Source organism: Siphateles boraxobius, unplaced genomic scaffold (genome assembly GCF_051911475.1).
Source record: "Siphateles boraxobius isolate OS27281-9 unplaced genomic scaffold, OSU_SipBor_1 22, whole genome shotgun sequence".
NCBI lineage: Eukaryota > Metazoa > Chordata > Actinopteri > Cypriniformes > Leuciscidae > Siphateles > Siphateles boraxobius.
In genome coordinates, this window is record NW_027508833.1 from 33,794,848 (window position 1) to 33,815,165 (window position 20,318).

A 20,318-nucleotide genomic window follows, 5' to 3' on the forward strand; every position below is an offset into this window, starting at 1 on the left:
TTACCATCATTGTGGGTAGCATACTTTAATGACTCCATTTGGAGAGGCTGGTTCAGCCCACTGTAGCAGCAGTGCTCGACCGTGTTCTCTCTTCTCCACGCTGAAGTTAGCCAGGCCACTTGGAGAGGCTTCAAGGGTCCGAACAGAGGTCCAAGGACTAGACACCTGACCTGCTCCATTAACTGCCTCGAAACGTACATTATATGTGGTATACGGCTCCAACCCAAAAACATGAGCCTGAAAAATGTTACCCTACAACATAAAAGACACAAATATAGTTAGTATGGTATTATATAGTATATTATAATATAGTATAGTGTTATTCACATAGCAATATTACTTTTATTATTGATAAAAATACATAATTAATAAAAACATTATTTAATAAATATAGAAATGATGTTTTAAATTATTATTATTACTATTAATAATAACTATTACTATTAGTATTATTACTACTACTATTATTGTAAATGTTTTTTTTTCTTTTTTTTCTTGAAAATAAAATTGAATTTGACCAGAAAAAAAACAACACCACATAATTCTTACCATCAACATTAAAACTACAGCACCCCTCAGTAACATCCCTATGCAGATTGTACACCACAATCCATTACATCGCTGGGAGGCACTGAAGTATTTAAAACGCTACCTTTTTACGTGGTTGAAAAATTGAGAACATTTGGACTATAAACCAGCAAACATATGCACATTGTCAATAGAGACAGCTGTTTCATTTCACTTTATTTCAGCTCAGAGACTTATATCCTGCCCCTAGATGGCAATGCTATCAAACACTTTCCTAAACGTGGGCACCAAGACATTAACAAGCAGGCGCTCGCTCATCCAGGATACTCAAGGCAGCCATTAAAAAGCGACTAAGAGAATTGATTTTTGTTATAGATTTCCAAATAAATGTTTATGGCACAGATCCCTAAAATGGGAAGTGTTTAAGTTTTGATTAAGAGAATTGGTTATGCTGCCTTTTGGGTATGCACAGATCCGCCGTTCACAAAATGATTAAATTCTCAGCATAACAGAATTACATTTCTTATTTTATAAAAGAATGTGTCAGGTGTTTGAACTACTATAAACACGCACGCACGCACGCACGCGCACACACACACACACACACACACACACACACACACACACACACACACACACACACACACACACACACACACACACACACACACACACACACACACACACACACAAAGAAAAACAATACAAACAATATTTTCTATTAAGAGCCATTGAATATATAGACAAAAACTAAGTTAACCCCCCGCCCCCTCCCCCACCACCACCACCAAAATTGCATTGTCAAATCTGTAATGCATGAACTTCTTTATGGAAGTCAAAGCAGTCAGGCTTCTTCTTCAAGACAAAAGCACAGAATTCAGACTTCTTGTAATTGAGGCAGAAAGAGGCCTCGCTATTTAAACATTAAAGAGGTATCAGAGTCAGAAGCACATTTAGTGTTAGCTCAGGGATCAGGCATTTGTAAAGCGGAAAGAAGCCTTTTAAAGCCCTTTTTCTTTCCTCTTTTCCTCTTTCAACTGAGCACAGGTCTCCCTTGTCTCATCAGCTGCTTACATATGTGTTATTTCCTGTGACAGCGCTGGGGGCTGCTTGGGCCAGGGGATGATTTTAATTAAGAATAACCATGTGGATTTGTCACAACAATTATGCTGATTAGATGAAAGTGGAGATTCCTGACCCTTCAAAGGTGTGGGACTGCTTCATTTGCATACAGTAGACATACTGTCCCGGCCCGCCACTGCTGACTTCAGCCTGAGCTAGATTTTATTAGTATCATGCTAACAGCTACAGAACCCGGGAAATGCCTCATCAAAAAGCATCAAATGGAGCCTTTGGCAAAGTTGAGCCTTTGGGCATGTTTTAAGTAACCTGTACTCATAATCTGTCAGAGTTTTAGACCGATAAAATGATGCAATGATGCATTTTGTTATAAACATTATCATTCATCTCTGAATACCCGTCGTTGTCTATTTTTTTTTTTATACACACATAGAATATATAGTGCAAATCTTCGAATGAAAATTCTGTCATCACTTACTTTCTTCTGTGGAACACAAAAGGAGATATTTTTAAGAATGTTTTAACTGTTTTTATCCATACATTGAAAGCCAATGGGGTCCAAAGCAACATTAAACTTGACTTCCACTATGACCCCCCCTCCCCATACAGGTTTAGATCGACATGAGCAAATGATCACAGAATTTTCATGTTTGGTGAACTATCTCTTTAATATCACCATTGCTCCATTCCTTCACACACTTTAGCTTAACTGTTGAGAGGGTCTAGAGACTTTAGAGCAGCATTTCAAAACATCTACCCTTTTGCTCTGTAGTACTAATAACAGCACCCAGTTCCTGAGATGCCTTGACACTATTAATTATTTGTGGTTTAGATGTAAAGTTCTGTTCAACCCAAGCCTCAATCAGACAGAGGGCTCTTGAATCACTCAGCTGTTCTTCAGACTGGGGTGGTGTCTGATGAAGCAAACCCTTCATGCATGCAAACACACATATACAGAAACAGAGGAAAGTGCCGTTTACCTCCTCTGATTGTGGCTGAGTATGCATGACAATCAGAAGCGAGAATGATGGAAGCCGTATTAAGAAAATAAAAATGAAAGTACACAGAGTCAAGTGCCACTAACTTTTGATTTTTTTATCAGAAATTAGATTTAAAAGACACTCCCAGAGTGTATACTTTACAAACCAAAAGCAAATTTTAGCAAATATAAAAGCAGCATTTTTATTGTAATGGTAAATTTGAAATACTAATTTTGTATAATTAGTACTACACCAATTTTCAACTCCATGCATATATATATATATATTAATGCTGTCAAAATGTTTTCAGTTTAACACGTTAAAAATATTTAACACAATTAACGCAGCATCCATTTTTTCTGTCATCCTTTGGCTAGCGTTACATTATATGATCACGCTCTTATTCATGCAAATGCTTTTAAACCATTCAAGCGCGAAAAGTCAAAAGAGAATGCACTGTCTGTGAATCTCCTGTCTACGTGACACACACAATGCACAGAAAGACACGTACCAGTATTGTGCGCACAGACAGTGCGCCAGAATCGAGTTCTTTTCACGCTTGAACAAACAATAACAGAGAATTATGCCAAAATGCCCGTTTTGCCGAGTATTCTCATAAGAGCAGTCTTGAATGAGTTAAATAACATCTTAAATGAACTTAAAGAGTTGTGAGAAAATGAGATGCGCGTGACAGCGTGTCAGATCCACGTCATGTGCAGCAGTGACAGATCTGAAAGTGACAGCAGCATAATAAACCTATTTCTTTGATTTACATTAATGTTAGTCAAAGAACAAAGGCAACAGAGAAAATTTTAGCTTTAATAATTATTCATCTATATTTAATTCATAATTTAAGCTGTTAAGACTGTATAACTTTATTCAAATTCTGTTTATTTCCTACCTATTAGACAGGTAGGAAGGCCTCAGGCAAATATGACATTTATTATAATGAGTTTATGTGAAGATTGTTTTAAGTTCACTTAAATTAAACGTTTTTTATTTTAAAGCCTAATAAATGTTGAAATCGATAGCTTTCAATTATACTGTAAAGTTGAATATATCATTAGTCTATCATTAATGTAAAAAAAAAAAAACGTATCAGTGATACTGGCCTTTATTCATAAAAAGCCATTAAACAAATATTTAAAATATACTGTCTTATGTTGTTTCTACATTAATTTCGAAAGTAACTGAGAACTGATTATATTATATATTATATTATATTATATATATTATAGGAAAAAAAAGCGATTCATTAGTTACTTTTTTTAATCGATTGACAGCACTTATATAGCACTAATATATATTATACAATCATGCCTTTCTTGCAGAGGAAACGATGGGGGGAACAGGACCAGGATATGAGATAAACCAGATTCGAACTCACGTTCTCACATTCAAACTCACTTATGAACACCATGTACAGCTTAATTTATATATATATATATATATATATATATATATATATATATATATATATAAAAAGAGCATGTCAAAACCACCAGGCTATGACTAACACCTAAACATTTTAGAATTTTTAAATTATAGACATAAATTGGTCAGAACATTATGTCATGATCGGCCTGATCTGAAACTTTAAATGAGAGTAAAACTTGCGAAAGCTCTGAGGAATACATAATAATAATACAAATAAAAAAATAACGCAGACCATCGGGAGTTCCCTTCTGTTTGTCCTTTCAGCAAATGAGTTTGGGTTCAACAAGGGTCCAAACGAGCTGCTCGGGGTTCTGCTCGGATCATTCTGCTCCACTTCAACAGTGTGTAAACGACTCTACACAAAGACATGGTCCAACGCTCCACCATCATGTTTATGCACTCTTCACTGTGTTCTTAATGATAAACTAACAGATTGTAAACATGCTGCCAGAGTTTCAACCCAAACCCCCCCCCTCCTCATTTTTTTCCTGTGCATTTTTTAAACAATGTCCTTCATGTTAGAGTGGTTACAGGCAGCAGAAGGACATCATTAGAGCCATGGTTAAACTGTAATTTACACCATTAGGAAGGCAGGAGCAATTTTTATTGCCTAGTAAATTTCAGCTCTGAAATATTTGGACCATATGGCTCAATTTGTGTAATAACCTTAATTTCTTGCACCCTTCAGGTCCGCCAGCATCTCCGCTTGCCACTCCGACAGAGTCGGGCTTCTGTGCGCAAAAGGCGAAGCGTCTATAGAGTGGCGGTGGAGATTAATAAGGTGTCACGTCCTGTTTGGGTGAAGGCATTGGAACAGCAGCCAGATGGTATCTCTGCAAATGACTGTCAGGGGTCCTGATCTAATCAATAGGATGTATTAATACATCTCCCATCGCTGGGGTTCTCATGGGGCTGCTGAGCAACATCTGGAAAGATCAGGAGGGGGAGAGAGAGCAAGAGAGGCAGAGAGAGCGGTGGAAGGTATGTAGAGAAGGCAGAGGGAAAAGGCGAAAGCGTTGAGAGTGTGAGAGCGAAAAAGACGAAGAGGGAAAGAAAGGGAGGAATGGATGGGACGGGTCTGGGCCTGCCTAATCTCTCATGTAGGCTTGATAAGTGTTCGGTAATGAGGGGCGTCTGCACACATGGTGAGGGAGGAAGCTTTTGGCGGCTCAGACCGCCTGCGCTCCGTAGCCTCATTCAGTCCCGCCGCCATGATGTCCACATTAATCACACGCACTGGCACGAGGTACGGCACACAGCACAGCCGGGGATCAATAGCAGCCCCACCCATCCCCAAAAAAAGAAGGATGGGCATGCTCAGACCACAGAAGACCACAAGCTCTCCTCTCTTCTGAAGAGCTACTGAACAGCGTTACACCATCTGCACCACGATCTGACTCGTCTCCACATTATACGTGTCTAAGCAATGATTGCTAAAGCTTAATCAAACATCTAGCAAAAAAATCTCTTTTGATTGATTGATACCTACAGCATGTTTACTGGTCAGGGCTCAACGAGGATGACCCTAGCAATGTTACAATCACAGCATCAAAATAACATTTGGTTTTAATCCTATAAAGTATATATTTGATACATATCTAAGGCCCTCTAAAATTATTGAGATGATCAGATCTTGCTAAAAACCTGTTGTACACAATCTACTACATGCCATCTGTCATCTTGTACTTTTTTTTTTAGCAAGTAAAAGGCATTTTAGTATAATTCTAATAACGTCCTGAGCTCCATATTCTCCTATATCATACTATACGTATGTATAAAATATGATATAATTTATTAATTTATCATTTTGAATATAGATACATCATTAATTTTACATTATCAGGGTTTATCTGTGTTTGTTTTGGATAGGTTAAGTTTTCAGTTTGTTTTCATTATTTGATTATCTGTCGCACCTGGAGTTCATTTCGTTAATTAGTTTGCTCTTGTATTTAAGGCCTGTGCATCTTTCTGTTCATTGGTTGTTCTGTTCACGGTCCTTCAAGTGTTCACGTGTTCGGAGTGTTTTGTTTCTTTGAGTTTGTTTCTATAAAAGTAGCTGCTGCTTCTAGATCCTGCCAACTTTTCTTTATTGCTGCACGTGAACCAGCACATGAAACCTACATACATCAAATTTCCAGCTATTATTGCATATTGTAAACCAATTATTTGTTTAAGGAAAAACAATAATATAATATATTATAATACTAATAAAAAAAATGTAAATATAATTTTTATGATATATTTCTGGTTGAGTTTTTTTTTCATTGTTAGATTGAAAAAGTGCACACACTAGCAGCAATGACTACTTTTTTTCTTTGCATGACTCTTTTATGTTATTGTTTATTTAAACAATAAACAAGTTTATTTTGTTTATTTGGATCCCCATTAGCCACTACTTAGGTGGTGCCTACTTATCCTGCGGTGCCAAAAATACATTCCAAATATCAAAATCAACAATTTACTATATATTTAACTATGGTTTGAAATTAAATTTAGAATTTGATCCAAACAAATATAGAGCCAACTTATTATTCCCTACCCACTTTACAACTAATTGTAATTCCTCATCCAAAGCAGAAGACAATTTCTCAATTGATGTTGCAAGTAAATATAATGTTTTATCATCTGCATACATGACTGTCCGTGCACAGCACACTTTAAAGCAAGAGGAAGATCATTGGAAAACAATAGAAATTGCATGATCCTTCATTCTCAGACATAAAAAGAAATTCACTCCACCAGAGAACATTAACCTGTAGCCACTCAACAGTTGGCAACAGCTAAATCAATATGATGCCCCACTGCAGGCCAAGTATTGACATGGCAGGCGGACAGCTGATATAGCACAAAGTCAGTGTCCAAAAAAAGATTCTGCAGGATCGAAGGATTATAAATGTAGCCGTGAGAAATTGCACTAATACCCACACTACAATTTCTCCGTGGCAGGGGTTATGTGATTGGACAGTGTCTTCAGCAGATGAACATGGGAAAACTCAGGGCAGTACAGGTAAATGAAGCTTTATATTCTAAAATACTTACTTTTAAAGCAAAACAAAATTAGCCTAGTTTGTGATGAATATGAAAAACAAACAAAAAATCATGGTATTACATATTATCAGCAAATAAGATTCATCATTACACATAATATATGCGCATTTAGCTACTTTAAAATAATGGTTTGATATTTGGTGCTGTTTGGCAACTGACCAAGTACATTTATGATGAATGCTCATTTTAATATATAGAAATCAAAAACAGAAAATCAAGCAGCTTTAATAAGTAACAGAACATTATATTTATTCCCAAAAATATTTAAAATTTTCTGACGGTTTTATTTTTTAATCGTAAGATATATTCTAAAATTAGTAAAACTGTACAATATACAAAATGATAAATTTGCGTCAGCCATTAGGAGGCCAGGGTCATAACTCAATAGGGCTGAGGACACATGGAAAATTAATTACAAGCTGATTAACTGCAAACTGACGTCACACGTTCACCACTGAAGCCGACCTCTGGAGGTCAAGAAAACCTGAAAGGACTGCCAAGAGAATAGAAGCGGAACTGTAAATTACTCTCGAAGAAAAGAGGGGTGCTGATAAAAGGCCTATCCTGGGTGACGTTCATTAATTGCTATCAAAATAATTAATTTGTCTATTAGCCAAGCATCTATCTGGTGCTCTGTGGGAGAAGCTGAACTCCTCAGTGGGTTCTGGATTTCTTCCCTTATGGTGTTGCTGCTATCAGGGGGCAGGCTGGCTCTGTTCACACTTGTTTTGAACAGGAGCTCAAGCTGAAGCCTTTAATTTGGCCATGATGCAGTTGTGAGCATCTGCAAGGAAAGCAGCACACTATTTTTCCTCTGTGTCAAACACGAGAACGCCATGAATCACAGCGGCTACTTTTATAGGTGGAGACATCAGCGTATGAGGAATCTGTTTAAACATGCAAGCAATGGGCTGATCACTGATGGATGATCTCAGACAGATGCTGATGCTGGAGAATGAAAAACTTCAGGTGTTGAAGCTGAACTTAGAACTGGAATCCGTTGCAACCAAAAACACAACAATGGGTCAATACACACTTAAAGAAGGAAGTGGAAAACAAAACAAAAAAGAATAAGCAAATAATGTAACTATAGCCAACTAAGCAATCAAATATAATTTTGTTTTCAGACTAGGCAGTTTTCTTGTAGGACAGGCTGGGGCAAGAAGTTTAAGCAAGTTTAACAAGTTGCAGGTTGTTCACAAATGATTTAAATGTTTATACACCAATGGAGAGTTTGCAAGATTTGTTTAATGTTTTCAATTGTGATGGCAAAGCAGAATTTTCAGCAGCCATTTCTCAAGAATTTACTGTCACAGGACCCTTCAAAAGTCTTTGTTTCTTTTCTTTTTTTCATCAGTTATGGGTCTTTGCTCAATAAAAAAAAAAATCTTTAAAAGAAATCTTACTGAGCACAAACTTTTGCAAAGTAGTGTACACAATTGATCAATTATTCCTTTTTCCTTATTATCAAAATTCCTTTTTATTTGTGTTTAATAAACTGTGTTCCCAAATATATTACTTTTCAGAAAGAAGTACTACTAGCTACTAGATAGTATTATATCTGTGCAACTTCTCTCAGAAACAGAAGCATAGTTTTGTCGAACGATAATAATCACAAATTCATGGAAGAAAAGAGTTTTACCAGAACTGTGAGAGCAGTAACAGTTGTGGAGTTAAACGTAGGATCGGTAGGTAGTTTCTGGTACACCACTTTGTACTTGAAGATCACTCCGTTTGGTATGCTAGGTTGGGTCCAGCTCAGCAGAAGAGAGTAGGCACTAGCGGGTTGGGCCGAGGGTGCGTCCAGGCCCTGTGGTTCTGCCTCTAGTGTGCGGACAGACGTCCATGAGCTGGAAACGGAGCCTTTAGAGTTCACAGCGCTGACTCTGTATTCATATTCGCTGAACGGTAGAAGGGAGTCTGAAGCATCAATGAACTCTAGAGGACCTTCGGTCCAGATGAACACCAGCAGCTCCTCCTGAGTTCCAATTGGTTGTCTAGAGGGAATATAGATTAGATCACATGAAAAATCAGAAATACTTAATTTACCATAGAATGAACGACAACAAGAACTTGACAAAACGGCTACTTCAAAGACCCTCAAAATTGACTCAAGTTAAAAATGAGGCCCAAAAACAAACTAATTCAGTGGGGGTGCCAGAGGAAGGATGCCGAGATGAGGAAGAGCACACAGAGGAGGTGAGGAGCAGGAGGGGAGCTCTGGGCTTTGCTCAAGCTTCGTTAATTCCTCCACATTAGAGGCCTGGCTTTCATGCTGCTGGAGAAAATGACATTCACCACTCTAATGTGGCCCCTGCCGGCCCCACTCGCACCGCAATGGCCTAATCTCACCCACCGCATTAAAATAAAGCCAAACAGAGACCGGCAGGGGAGAAGAACGTCTCACACCATGGTGCTAAACTACAGCACACAGCTGCGATCAGCAGTCTGTTCCACACACATACCAACACTGCATCTGGAACACAAGACCTTCTGCTTTAGGAAGTCAGGAAGTAAACATTGTAATAGGCTTTTTGTTTTTCATACATTTGAGTTGATAAATACACGTTTGGTTCACAAAGCTTTGTCATGGCCACAAGATCATTTTGTCGAGGTAATGATCAAGATGATCAAACAATGCAATAAAGTCGCTGCCTCGAGATTCTATTTTTTTCTTGTGGCCGCGAATCCTTATGTTGAATTATGTCGATGCTTGTCTCACCAGCATTTTCAACAACTACTGCATGCATGCAATCCGAACACGGATGTATTCTTAAGAACCGATTTACAAAAATTCTGTATAGCAGTCAAGGAGTCTCCCAGGTAATACCTCATTCTCCTGTGTAATATAAGTTAAAAGTGTGGAGGACAACATCCCTGAGGAGGGGACACTCACTTCACAATCTCAGATAACCTCCAATGAGCTGAATACATACACAATAGCACATTAAACCGATTACATTTAGCGCAGCGCTGATCGCCGGTATTAAGATGAGCAGATAGAATAATACACCAAGTCCTTTAAGCCACGAGTGAATTCACTGTCCCCTGAATGTGATGTATTTGCCAGAGTTTATCCCGCTCCCAAATCAGGGCCAAGATGAAATCCAGTCATGCGTTCGTCGGAATGCCCCGGCATCTGTGGCTATGCTAATGATATTTTCTTAAGATTTATGCGGGCTTAGACTGATCTGACCTTGCATATGAATGACACTGGTCAACGGCCGTGCTGCCCTTGACTAAAACCTTACACTGTCGCTAACACACACACACACACACACACACACACACACACACACACACACACACACACACACACACACACACACACACACACACACACACACACACACACACACACACACACACACACACACACACACACACACACACACACACACACACACACACACACACACACACACACACAGTTTTCTCAGCCATCCTTAGAACGAAAACATTGGAAAGACATCTCAATTTATGGTTTAATCTGATCATTGTCTGGAATCCTTCAAGTCAAAACCTGAATGGTTTAAATTGCCGTTCACGATGTGTGGGCAATGAAGGTTCGAGCACGGCCGGAGCACGGCTGTGTTGTTTCCGACCATAAGGGCAATGTTGGCAGCGTAATGATAGAGTTGGCTACTCCCCGGCACATCGCTCCCTCTTCTCCTTGAAGGATGCCTCTGTAACAGCAGAGCAAAGCATTCTGATGTGATCGTGCCATGTCAGTCTTAGCTTTATTCCCACTGTGCGGGGTGCAATCATCATGGCATTCTGTTTCATATTGCTCTCAAACGGCTCTGAATGTGCCTGGAATAATCAAAGTCAGCAGGGCAATGTCATCTTCCATTTAGAGCTGCCGATCAGCCTCTCTCTCTCTCTCTCTCTCTCTCTCTCTCCTGCGCTCACATACCACAGTCACTGATATACAGCCGATATCCACATAAGCACTCCTCCCTATTCTGCTTTTTCTTGCTGTCAGTTGCACAGGAAGTAGAGAGGAAATGTTGACAAGTGTAACCAGCAGTGATTGGCCTGTTCACGTCAAGGTCAAGGCATAATTACTGTTTGTGTCCGTCTACGTTTCCGGACTTCCTTTCAAACATGTCTTGACATGGACTCACACCTAAACATACACACACACACACACTTATTCCCAATGCAACCTCTGCACTGACATTAGCCTGACAGCATCATTATATGAAAGTGCATTTTCAGCTGAGATTGATAGAGGAGTGCTAGTTAATATTACTGGTTAACATGTCCACAAAAGAGCCAAAATATCTGTTCTAGAGATGTCCTAGGCCTGTGTGACCAACATTATTCAGGTATTCACACAGTGAACATTATTGTGCCAAATATTTTCTTTCAAACCTCAAAGTCTTCTTCTAGTATGGGGGTTTGAGAATCCCTAGTGGTTAATAATGAATAAAATAATTAATTAATATATAAATATAAAAATATACATTGTACTCACAATACAAAATAATAATAATCAAATAATATTCAAATGTGATATTGGAATAAGAAGACCAGCATGTTTTGTTGTTTATATGTGAGAGAGTGCTTTGTACCTGTATATAAAGTAGTTAGTGATGAGGCCATTGGGTTTGTGTGGCGGACTCCAGTGGACCTCGATAACAGCTGCACCTGCAGCAGTGAGAACTGGAGGGTCCTGAGCTAAAGGCGCAGCCTCAGGGGTCCGAACAGACACCCCCTGTCCTACACCACAACCATCTGCACAAATACATACAAATATTTACACGAAAGCAATGTGCTATACGATACATAGGTAGAACTGATACAACATATTTAAATTAACAAAGGAAATAGTGTGAATATGTTTTTTGAGTGTACATGGTAATATTTAAGAACATTAATTGTATATTTCCATATCGACTGATTGTTGTCTTCACCAAAGCTGAAATGTAGTATACAGAACATCCCAATCATATATTTTAATTCTCTTGTCTGACTATTTAAAGGGTTCAGGTTTCATTGGGTAGGAGAATACCTGGCTGACAGGCCTGTACTTGAATGTGGTAGATGGTGTAGGGGTCCAGTCCTTGTAGTAGCATGAAGTGCTCTGGTCCGGCAGGGCGGACGAGGGGCCGCTCAGTGCCTGCATTGAGTAGGACGTTATATTCCAAAGGAGCACTTAAATTATACACACCTAAAGGCAAACGGAAACAGAAAGTCACGTTTGCTTGCTTTTACTGATATCAAAGGCCATTGATAGGAAATTGATTACAAGCTTGTTTAAGCAAATCTAAAATGTAGAAACGTGACACAAATGCAGTGACAAATCACCAAACTGACAAACTAACCAAAGAAATTAATGATAATCCACCCTGAAAACAAAAACACACTCAGCTCACCCTTTCCACAATCGCAATATACAAAGAGCCGTTTGTACTTGTAATACAGTGCAAGGACTGACATACAGTGGATCTGACACTTTGGGAAGCTTTGCCCTTGATTCAACATCCTTCTGGCCAAGCAGGCACTTCCCCCAGTTCGTCTATCCCACCGCTGTCCGAAACACACAGACACGCACACGGTCTTCGGTAATGCATTTGAACTAAAGAATGTAGAGTCCCGGCATCCACGCTTTGTTAATATTCCCATCACTAGCGCCTTTCATAATTTACGGCAACTGGAGGCTGATAGGTTATTCAACATTTATGAGACCTGAGATGTATTCAGAACGGGCTGATTATCTTTACAAATGAAAAAGTTAAATTATTCAACTTCCTTCATTGCCGTCTCCCTGAGCAGATGTAGTCTTTTGCCTGAGACACAAAAACCCGCTGGAATTAGACGGTGCTTTGATCAAAGCATCCTGCCTGAAAAGTTCAATCGCACAGGTCCCTAAGTTCTATTATTTACAACTAATCACTGACTTTGGAGTTTTTGCACTTTCAACTTGAATGAGAGTCTAATAAGAAATAATGGCACAAAGGAAAAGAAAAGGAACATGCTATCAGATCTGATCCATCAAGCACAGGTGAAGCTTAAAACCGTGCCCGTTTCTGCATTCGGACTTAACCAAGCGTGAGATATTGTAGTTTGAAGCCATAGATTTTTTTCGCTCGCCTCTCTCGAAATGTAAAGTCAATAAAGGATCCGGGCTATGTAAATGTTTTCTCTGGGTATCAGGGCTGTTTAAGGGCTCTTATGGTGTAATTGAGGTTGTTTAAGGGGATCCTCTCACAGGAGAGACGCATAATAGGGCAATAATAACAAAAGATGGACCATCTGAGGCAGACAATCAGGACCGCTTGAATGTAGCCTGTGAAATCACTCTTGAGTGTGTGAATATGCACGCACACGCTTAAACACCCACCCACACGCACCTTCTTGAGGGAAAACAAATACGTGCATGCAGATTCGCAGAGATTTGCGACACATGACCAGGTGAATGCATACACGCAGATCTAAGGGAACCCTTAGGGTCATGCTAAGGGTTTCTCACACATATGTGAAACAGGTGGGCTGGGTAGTCAGTCTGAGCATGCGCAAGAGCAGTCTGGGATGCTGGGATGAAGTCTATGAACTATCACAGCTCAAACCACAGGTAGAGAGAGTTTACATTTACTCTCCGTGTGCGAGAACACTTGGCCCACATGCACAGTGGGATGTGCAGATTGAGCCCGGTGCTGCAGTCTCAGAGTGTAAACAGAGTGATTGATTGATAGGTGGAGGCCAGTGGGATGCAGCCTGCAACAGAAATGATAAGATCATGCAGGACACCACATCAATGACAACTCGCTCTGCATCACTGAACAAACCTCAGCTCAGAAACGTCGCATGGACTCCCTTCTGAAAATGACTTTTTAGTTACACAGTTTCACACCTTAATAACCTAACTGGGATGATGAATGGTCTCAATAAACCAATAAATAGGAGTTAACCACATTGAATGTAGGATGGGACATGATTGTGTCCATCGGGAATTGATTGGATCATGATGTCCTTAAGTCGCCGCTACATGCTTGCTCTTAACAAGAAGTGTAGTTTTCATAGGCTGCGTTCACACTGCAGGGGCTTAATGCTCAATTCCGATTTTTGGAAAAAATTCGATTTTTTTGCAAGGCCGTTCACATTTCCAATTAAATGCGTCCTTTTGTGATCTCCTGTGTGAACCTGAACGTGAAATGACCCAGAAGTGACCCGCATGCGCAGAAGAGTACTCAACGGTCATTGTTGTTGTTTATCTTCTCATTCCCACCTACTTCAACGCAGAATTATGACGTTTGTCGCATATCAATGATGTGTGGGTCGGATACATGTGACCTGGCCGTTCAGATTGAAGTCGCATTTCAAAAGATCGGATATACATATCGGATTTGGACCACATACCCAAGTGGCTTGGGTCGCATTTGAAAAGATCGGCTCTGTGTCGTTCAGACTGTCATGAAAAGATCAGATACAGGTCGCATAGGGGCAAAAAAATCTGAATTGGGTCGTTTCAGCCGGCAGTGTGAACGTAGCAAAAGTCATGTTCATACAACTTGCACAAGTCAGTGATAGACAGTAATCAAAAGGTCCCAGATGATGTGCCCCATGCTCTATGCATTCGTGGCCCTTCAGTTTGACGTATCCTAGACACAATACTTGCAGAAACACCACAATCCACAATAATCTATTAGAAATAAATGATTTCAGTAGAATACAGAATCAATAAAATATAACATTTTATTCGTCAGGTAAAAATGTATCATGCCAATTGCATAATTAAACAATAAGAAGCCAATTCAGAAATGCTAAATACATAACATCAATTGCTCAAATATAAATCTAAGAGAGAGAAATGCATACCTGACAGCAGAGAGAGAGTTTGTGAATTCTGAGTTCAGGACTCAGGAGGATCACACAGCACTGTATGGGTTTTTTCTCTCTTCATTTTTACAGAATCCCAATGACTGTTTTGCCACTTTCCCTTAAATACCCAGACCAGAACAAAGAAATCTTCAACTCTAAGTTGTAAATAGTAGAAGACTTTTTGGTTGAACAGGATCCCTTATGAGATGCACACCCCTTTGACAGCAGTACAGAATGTTTTCAGTCTTTCCCATAATATCAGTGACTTCTGTGAAATTGAGACATTTAAATTATACCAAACATGAAAAAAAAAGCAACAGATGCACAAGATACATCATAAGTGGTATATTGCCAGTCTTTGTGAACTTTCAACCAGGGTGAAAGGAAAAGGAGTGGGGAAAGGGGGGTTTAGGATGAGTGAGGACAGAATATGAGGCAAATGGATTACTGTGTCCTTGCTTCATGATCTTTTCTTCAGATTAGTACGTTTATTGTTTTATTGGATGTGAGAGCTCTTATGTTCAGTCTTATCAGGAATTTCGGCCTTACAATCTCATGTGAGTGACAGGTTTGCATGCTCTCGCGGCAGTAATCACATCATCAGAGAAGAGAAGAGTTGGTGCGGATGTTATTTTGATTAAAGACTACAAGGGCACATTACTTGAAAAAAAGAGAAGTAATAAACAATAAATAAATACTGATATATATATATATATATATATATGAATAATTAAACGCAGGGTCGACTCCCACCTGAAATGGAGAATCGCTGAAACAAAGGCAAATTTAACTTCTGTGACAGGAGACTTTTAAGCTAATAGCATAATTTAGTTTCTCAGTTGACTTATTTATCTCCCATATAAAATATATATATATATATATATATATATATATACATACAGTATATACTGTAAACACACAACCCACACACACACACACACACACACACACACACACATTATATATGTACATACATATATACACACACATATATTCTTTTATTTATTTATTTTTTGAATGAATGCGGTATTTATCAGGTAAAATGGGGAGGATCTCAATGATTCCGCCAGCAGTAAACAGCATCTGAATAATTTAATAAAAATACTTTCGCAAATAAAAAATAGTGGTAGCAATTTAAAGGTATTTTGGAGAGGGACTATGTTTTAGGGATTTTGACTGTTCTATCTCTTTCATTGTTACATAAGCTGTACAGTTTCCTGCATGGGTGGTAATTCCTCCATCTATTCTTCAGAGTACAACCAAGAAAGCTAAATGCCTCTAAATAAATATTAATCAATATAATATATCTGTGTGTTGCCGTTTGATTGGGTGCACCGACATGCACATGATCAGAATTGGTACACGCAACCCAATACCTGAACTTAACCTCAACTCCACAGCAACAGCGGAGAAGGAGAGAATGAATGAGACACGACTGGACAGTGATGGGAGAACACACGCAGGTGAAGGGCGAGCGCATCTCAAACAAGTCTCCTTTAAATCACACTAGAGGTAGGAAAAGCTGTCACTTAGGTTTGAATGTTAATTGATTGGTGGGACCCATCTACGTCCTGCCCGCACTGATGCATGTACACCACGACCATGTTGGGCTCCTGGTAAATTACACACAACGCCACTCGTAAATTCTTGCCCGCGTGCCGTCACTCTCGCAGGCCCGAGCAGGGATAAATCAGCCTTGCTTGAGTGCTAAATAGAGAGGCTGCATAGCGCATTAGGTTGTAAACATTACCTGGGGGTGACCAGGCAACAAAGACGGAGCGAGGGCCGTGGAGGCTGACATTATTCGGAGGAGGAATCCTTTCCGGGGAGGAGACAGGGGTCTGAATGACGTATCTATCACTGAGACTGCTCCCGCCGCTGGTGGTGGCCTCCAACTCGTACACATATCTGCGAAACAAAGATGGATGGGAGATAAATAAGTCAACTGAGAAACTAAATTATGCTATTAGCTTAAAAGTCTCCTGTCACAGAAGTTAAATTTGCCTCTGTTTCAGCGATTCTCCATTTCAGGTGGGAGTCGACCCTGCGTTTTATTATTCATTGTCCGCAAGAGAGGCGGGTGCATTGATTCTGCCATTAAGCCGTGTCTTTCACAGCAAGCATAGTTTTGTTTAAGGATGCGCGTCTTTCATCAAAGTTCTCAGAATTGAGGCATGAACGCCAGCGTAACAAAGCAAATGTTGTTTAAAATCAGGAATGGGAAGCCAATCTGAAGTAAAACTAGCAAACAGCAGATATAAAAACCAATAAATAAAGCAAATAAATACAAAAAAAGTGAAGTGGAAATCGAGTTTTTACAATAGAATTACACAAAATCTGGAATTTCGAATTGGAGTTTTCCAAGGTGAAAAATTTCCCCATACAGAATTCACTAAGAGTTTAATTTACACAGATTTATGCAATGACCAACAGAACTTGGTTTGAAAGTGACTATGACTTTTATATACTTTTGACCAGAGACAATGGACCTTTTTTGCTTGTGATATTTCACGACTGTGACCACAAATGAGCGAGAACGCGTGGGCAGTTTAAGAGAGATTGCAGTACAATTTGACATTAAAAGCAACAACAGTTTTGTCATGTTTCACTGCTGCTTTTCAGAAGTGTATATTAAGAAAATAGAACTGCCTCTACAACTACAAAAATTCCCTAGTTATTTTATTAGCGTGGCTCCCTTTAGTTAGTAACTGTACAGACAGACTTCATTATCACGAAATAAACTTGCAGTGTTTTAAAAAGAATGAATTTAAAAGACATCATTTCTTAAAGAGGTTTTCACCAGAATAAATGAATAACTAAATCTTCAATTAGTCAATTAATCAGCTGTTGACTCATGAAATGTACTATTTTACTTCCAATATAAATGGAGAAAAGTAAATGCTCAGATGACTATGCCTTCTTGCAATTCTGCTTTTACATTATACTTGATTCATTGGAAAAGTCCCTGCTGGATCGATATGGTGTGATACTATTTAACAGATGACATTGTTAATGCAATGCTGATCAGCCCCTCCACTGTGATCAGTGACAGGCGTGACAGATGCACTGAACAGACATGCATATAAATAGAAAGGGAAGTGTATGTGTGTGTATATGTGTGTGTGTGTGTGTGTGTGTGTGTGTGTGTGTGTGTGTGTGTGTGTGTGTGTGTGTGTGTGTGTGTGTGTGTGTGTGTGTGTACGCGCATGTATTAACGCCTGATGTGGGTTATAAAAACACTCGCCGGAAAGCTCTTCTAAGACATACATGACTTCACAAGATAGATTTACCTTTTAAACAGAGATGGGTGTCAGTGCAAAGGTGTGCATTAGCAATGTATGTGGGTCATGTTCAACATTAAAGGCTTTTAATTTGCCATAAACTCCATAGCCAGCCATTAATACCTTCACATTAACTATTGTTCCGGCACTACTCCTTTAAAATAGTCACATCAGTTATTATATACCATGCTCATCATGTGCAATATAAGCATTAGAGATATTAATCAGAAAACACGTTTAAAACACACCAGTGAACAGCTGTGCATGCTGACGCAGGTATTTCGCCGCTGCGTGTATGTTGCATGCATTAAGTCGAATAAACATGATACGGCGCATCAAACGAAGTGGCAAGCGGCTAACCTGTTTCCCTAGAGGGAGAAAGGTTAATATTTCACTCGTCAGAGAGACTTTCTACGATAGTGAGGTAAGTGACAGCTAATCAACATTGTCATAAATAATCGATGAGCAGGAGTGCTGGCAGAACACCCCCCAGCACCCTGGTTAACTGTTTCACATCAGCCTATAGCCTGTCTGGATAATGAACCACTCGTCTGCCTTTGTAACGCTCCTTACAGAGCTAAATTGGAGGAAGAAAGGGAAAGGGGAGAGCACGGGAGAAGGGAATGCCTTTTGGCAGGTCATCTGGAATTACGGCAAATTAAACGTCATGGCTATCCCCTGCTCTGTTTGAAGCTACAGTATAAACAAAAGCAGCCGAGGGACAATGAGAGGGAGGTCAGGTGACTGAATGACCTGTCCAAACTGTCCAATCAGAAGACACATGGTTTTGACAGTTCAAATCAGTGTGGAAGATATAGATTTGCATGATCAAAAATGTTTAAGCACTCTCTCTCTCCCCCCCCCCCCTCTCTCTCTCTCTCTCTCTCTCTATATATATATATATATATACACACACGTGAGAGGAATGCAGTGAACAATCTACGAATCACTGATTGTAAAGTAATGAAACAAACAGATTTATCCTGTATCTTAAGCAGCTTATGAGAATGAACCATTGCAAATATTTACACAACATATTGCACAAACTAACCAATTATTTTGCACAGAGTCCCTGTGTGCATTTTTTTATTACAGCCAACAAACAGATTTCACAGATGCTAAGACTGGATATATTCATGAATAACGAGGCATTGACAAAACAGCTGAATTTCTACAACATCAAGAAAATTATATTCTCATATTTATTTATGTACTTAAATTTAAAAATAATAGTCCTAGGAATTAACCTAATACAAAAATGAATTAAGATGAAAATTATTTTTATACAATTATTTATACTATAACACACTAGGAATGTCAATTTACATAAATTAGCCTTATCGTTAACAATCAATGAATTGATTAATCTTTAACTTAACCTTAACCTCTTAAATTTAAAGCACTACTAAGTTATCACATTACTTAACAACCACAAACACAAAATAGGTCATTTTAAAGCTTTAGAAGCTAGGAGAAAATAGGGATATGACCATAACTATTTTTTTCATTGAAAAGTTCTCAACTAGCAGAGTACAACAAGCATATCTGTTTCAGTTAGAGACCAAAATGTAACAAGTATTTGTGTGAAAAAGTGTCGACGCAGTATACACATGATGCTTTTGCGCCACATGTTGTAACTTCACAAAATATTAGTTAACCATTGTAGATCACGTCTTTATTTAGAGCAGGTGGTCTTGAACGAGCCAAACAAAACATAAGACAATGCAATGCGTAGATCACAGAGTGACCTGTCACCTGACATGCTGCTTGGCTAAAGCTATAGGTCTTTTGGGATTTCCAATGTCATTTGAAAGTTCAACCACTGGAAACAGGATCTCGGGTGTGGTGGGTAGTGACGATGTGTAGAGACCAATCGAACACTGTTTTACAGCTGGAGTGCACTTAGGTTGATTTGATCGTTCAGATAGACAGGTCTTGATTTACCATATGCCACAGAATAGGAGCGCACAGCTGAAACAGCGCTGGAAGATCGTATTACTCATTTATTCTATGTACTTTTATTAACACAAGTAAGTAGTTCTTATGTTCAGTAAAATTACTTGTTTGGCGTTTTTTTGGACCCTTGGTTAACTATGTTTAGAAATAAATGGCTTAAAAATGGCTTTTCATGCTTCAT

The 20,318-nt window shown here is 39.0% G+C and overlaps 1 protein-coding gene across 2 annotated transcripts in view; it reads right to left on the reverse strand.

Moving 5' to 3' along the window:
- ush2a (Usher syndrome 2A (autosomal recessive, mild)) overlaps positions 1-20,318 on the reverse strand; it is a 238,385-nt gene that overhangs the window by 16,395 nt on the left and 201,672 nt on the right. For both annotated transcript variants that reach the window (XM_077239789.1, XM_077239790.1), the window contains exons 58-62: positions 16,651-16,808; positions 12,091-12,249; positions 11,651-11,813; positions 8,716-9,070; positions 25-252 (exon numbers count right to left, since the gene is read on the reverse strand). In XM_077239789.1, the coding sequence (XP_077095904.1) occupies positions 25-252; positions 8,716-9,070; positions 11,651-11,813; positions 12,091-12,249; positions 16,651-16,808 (1,063 nt within the window). The remainder of the gene's footprint in view (positions 1-24; positions 253-8,715; positions 9,071-11,650; positions 11,814-12,090; positions 12,250-16,650; positions 16,809-20,318) is intronic.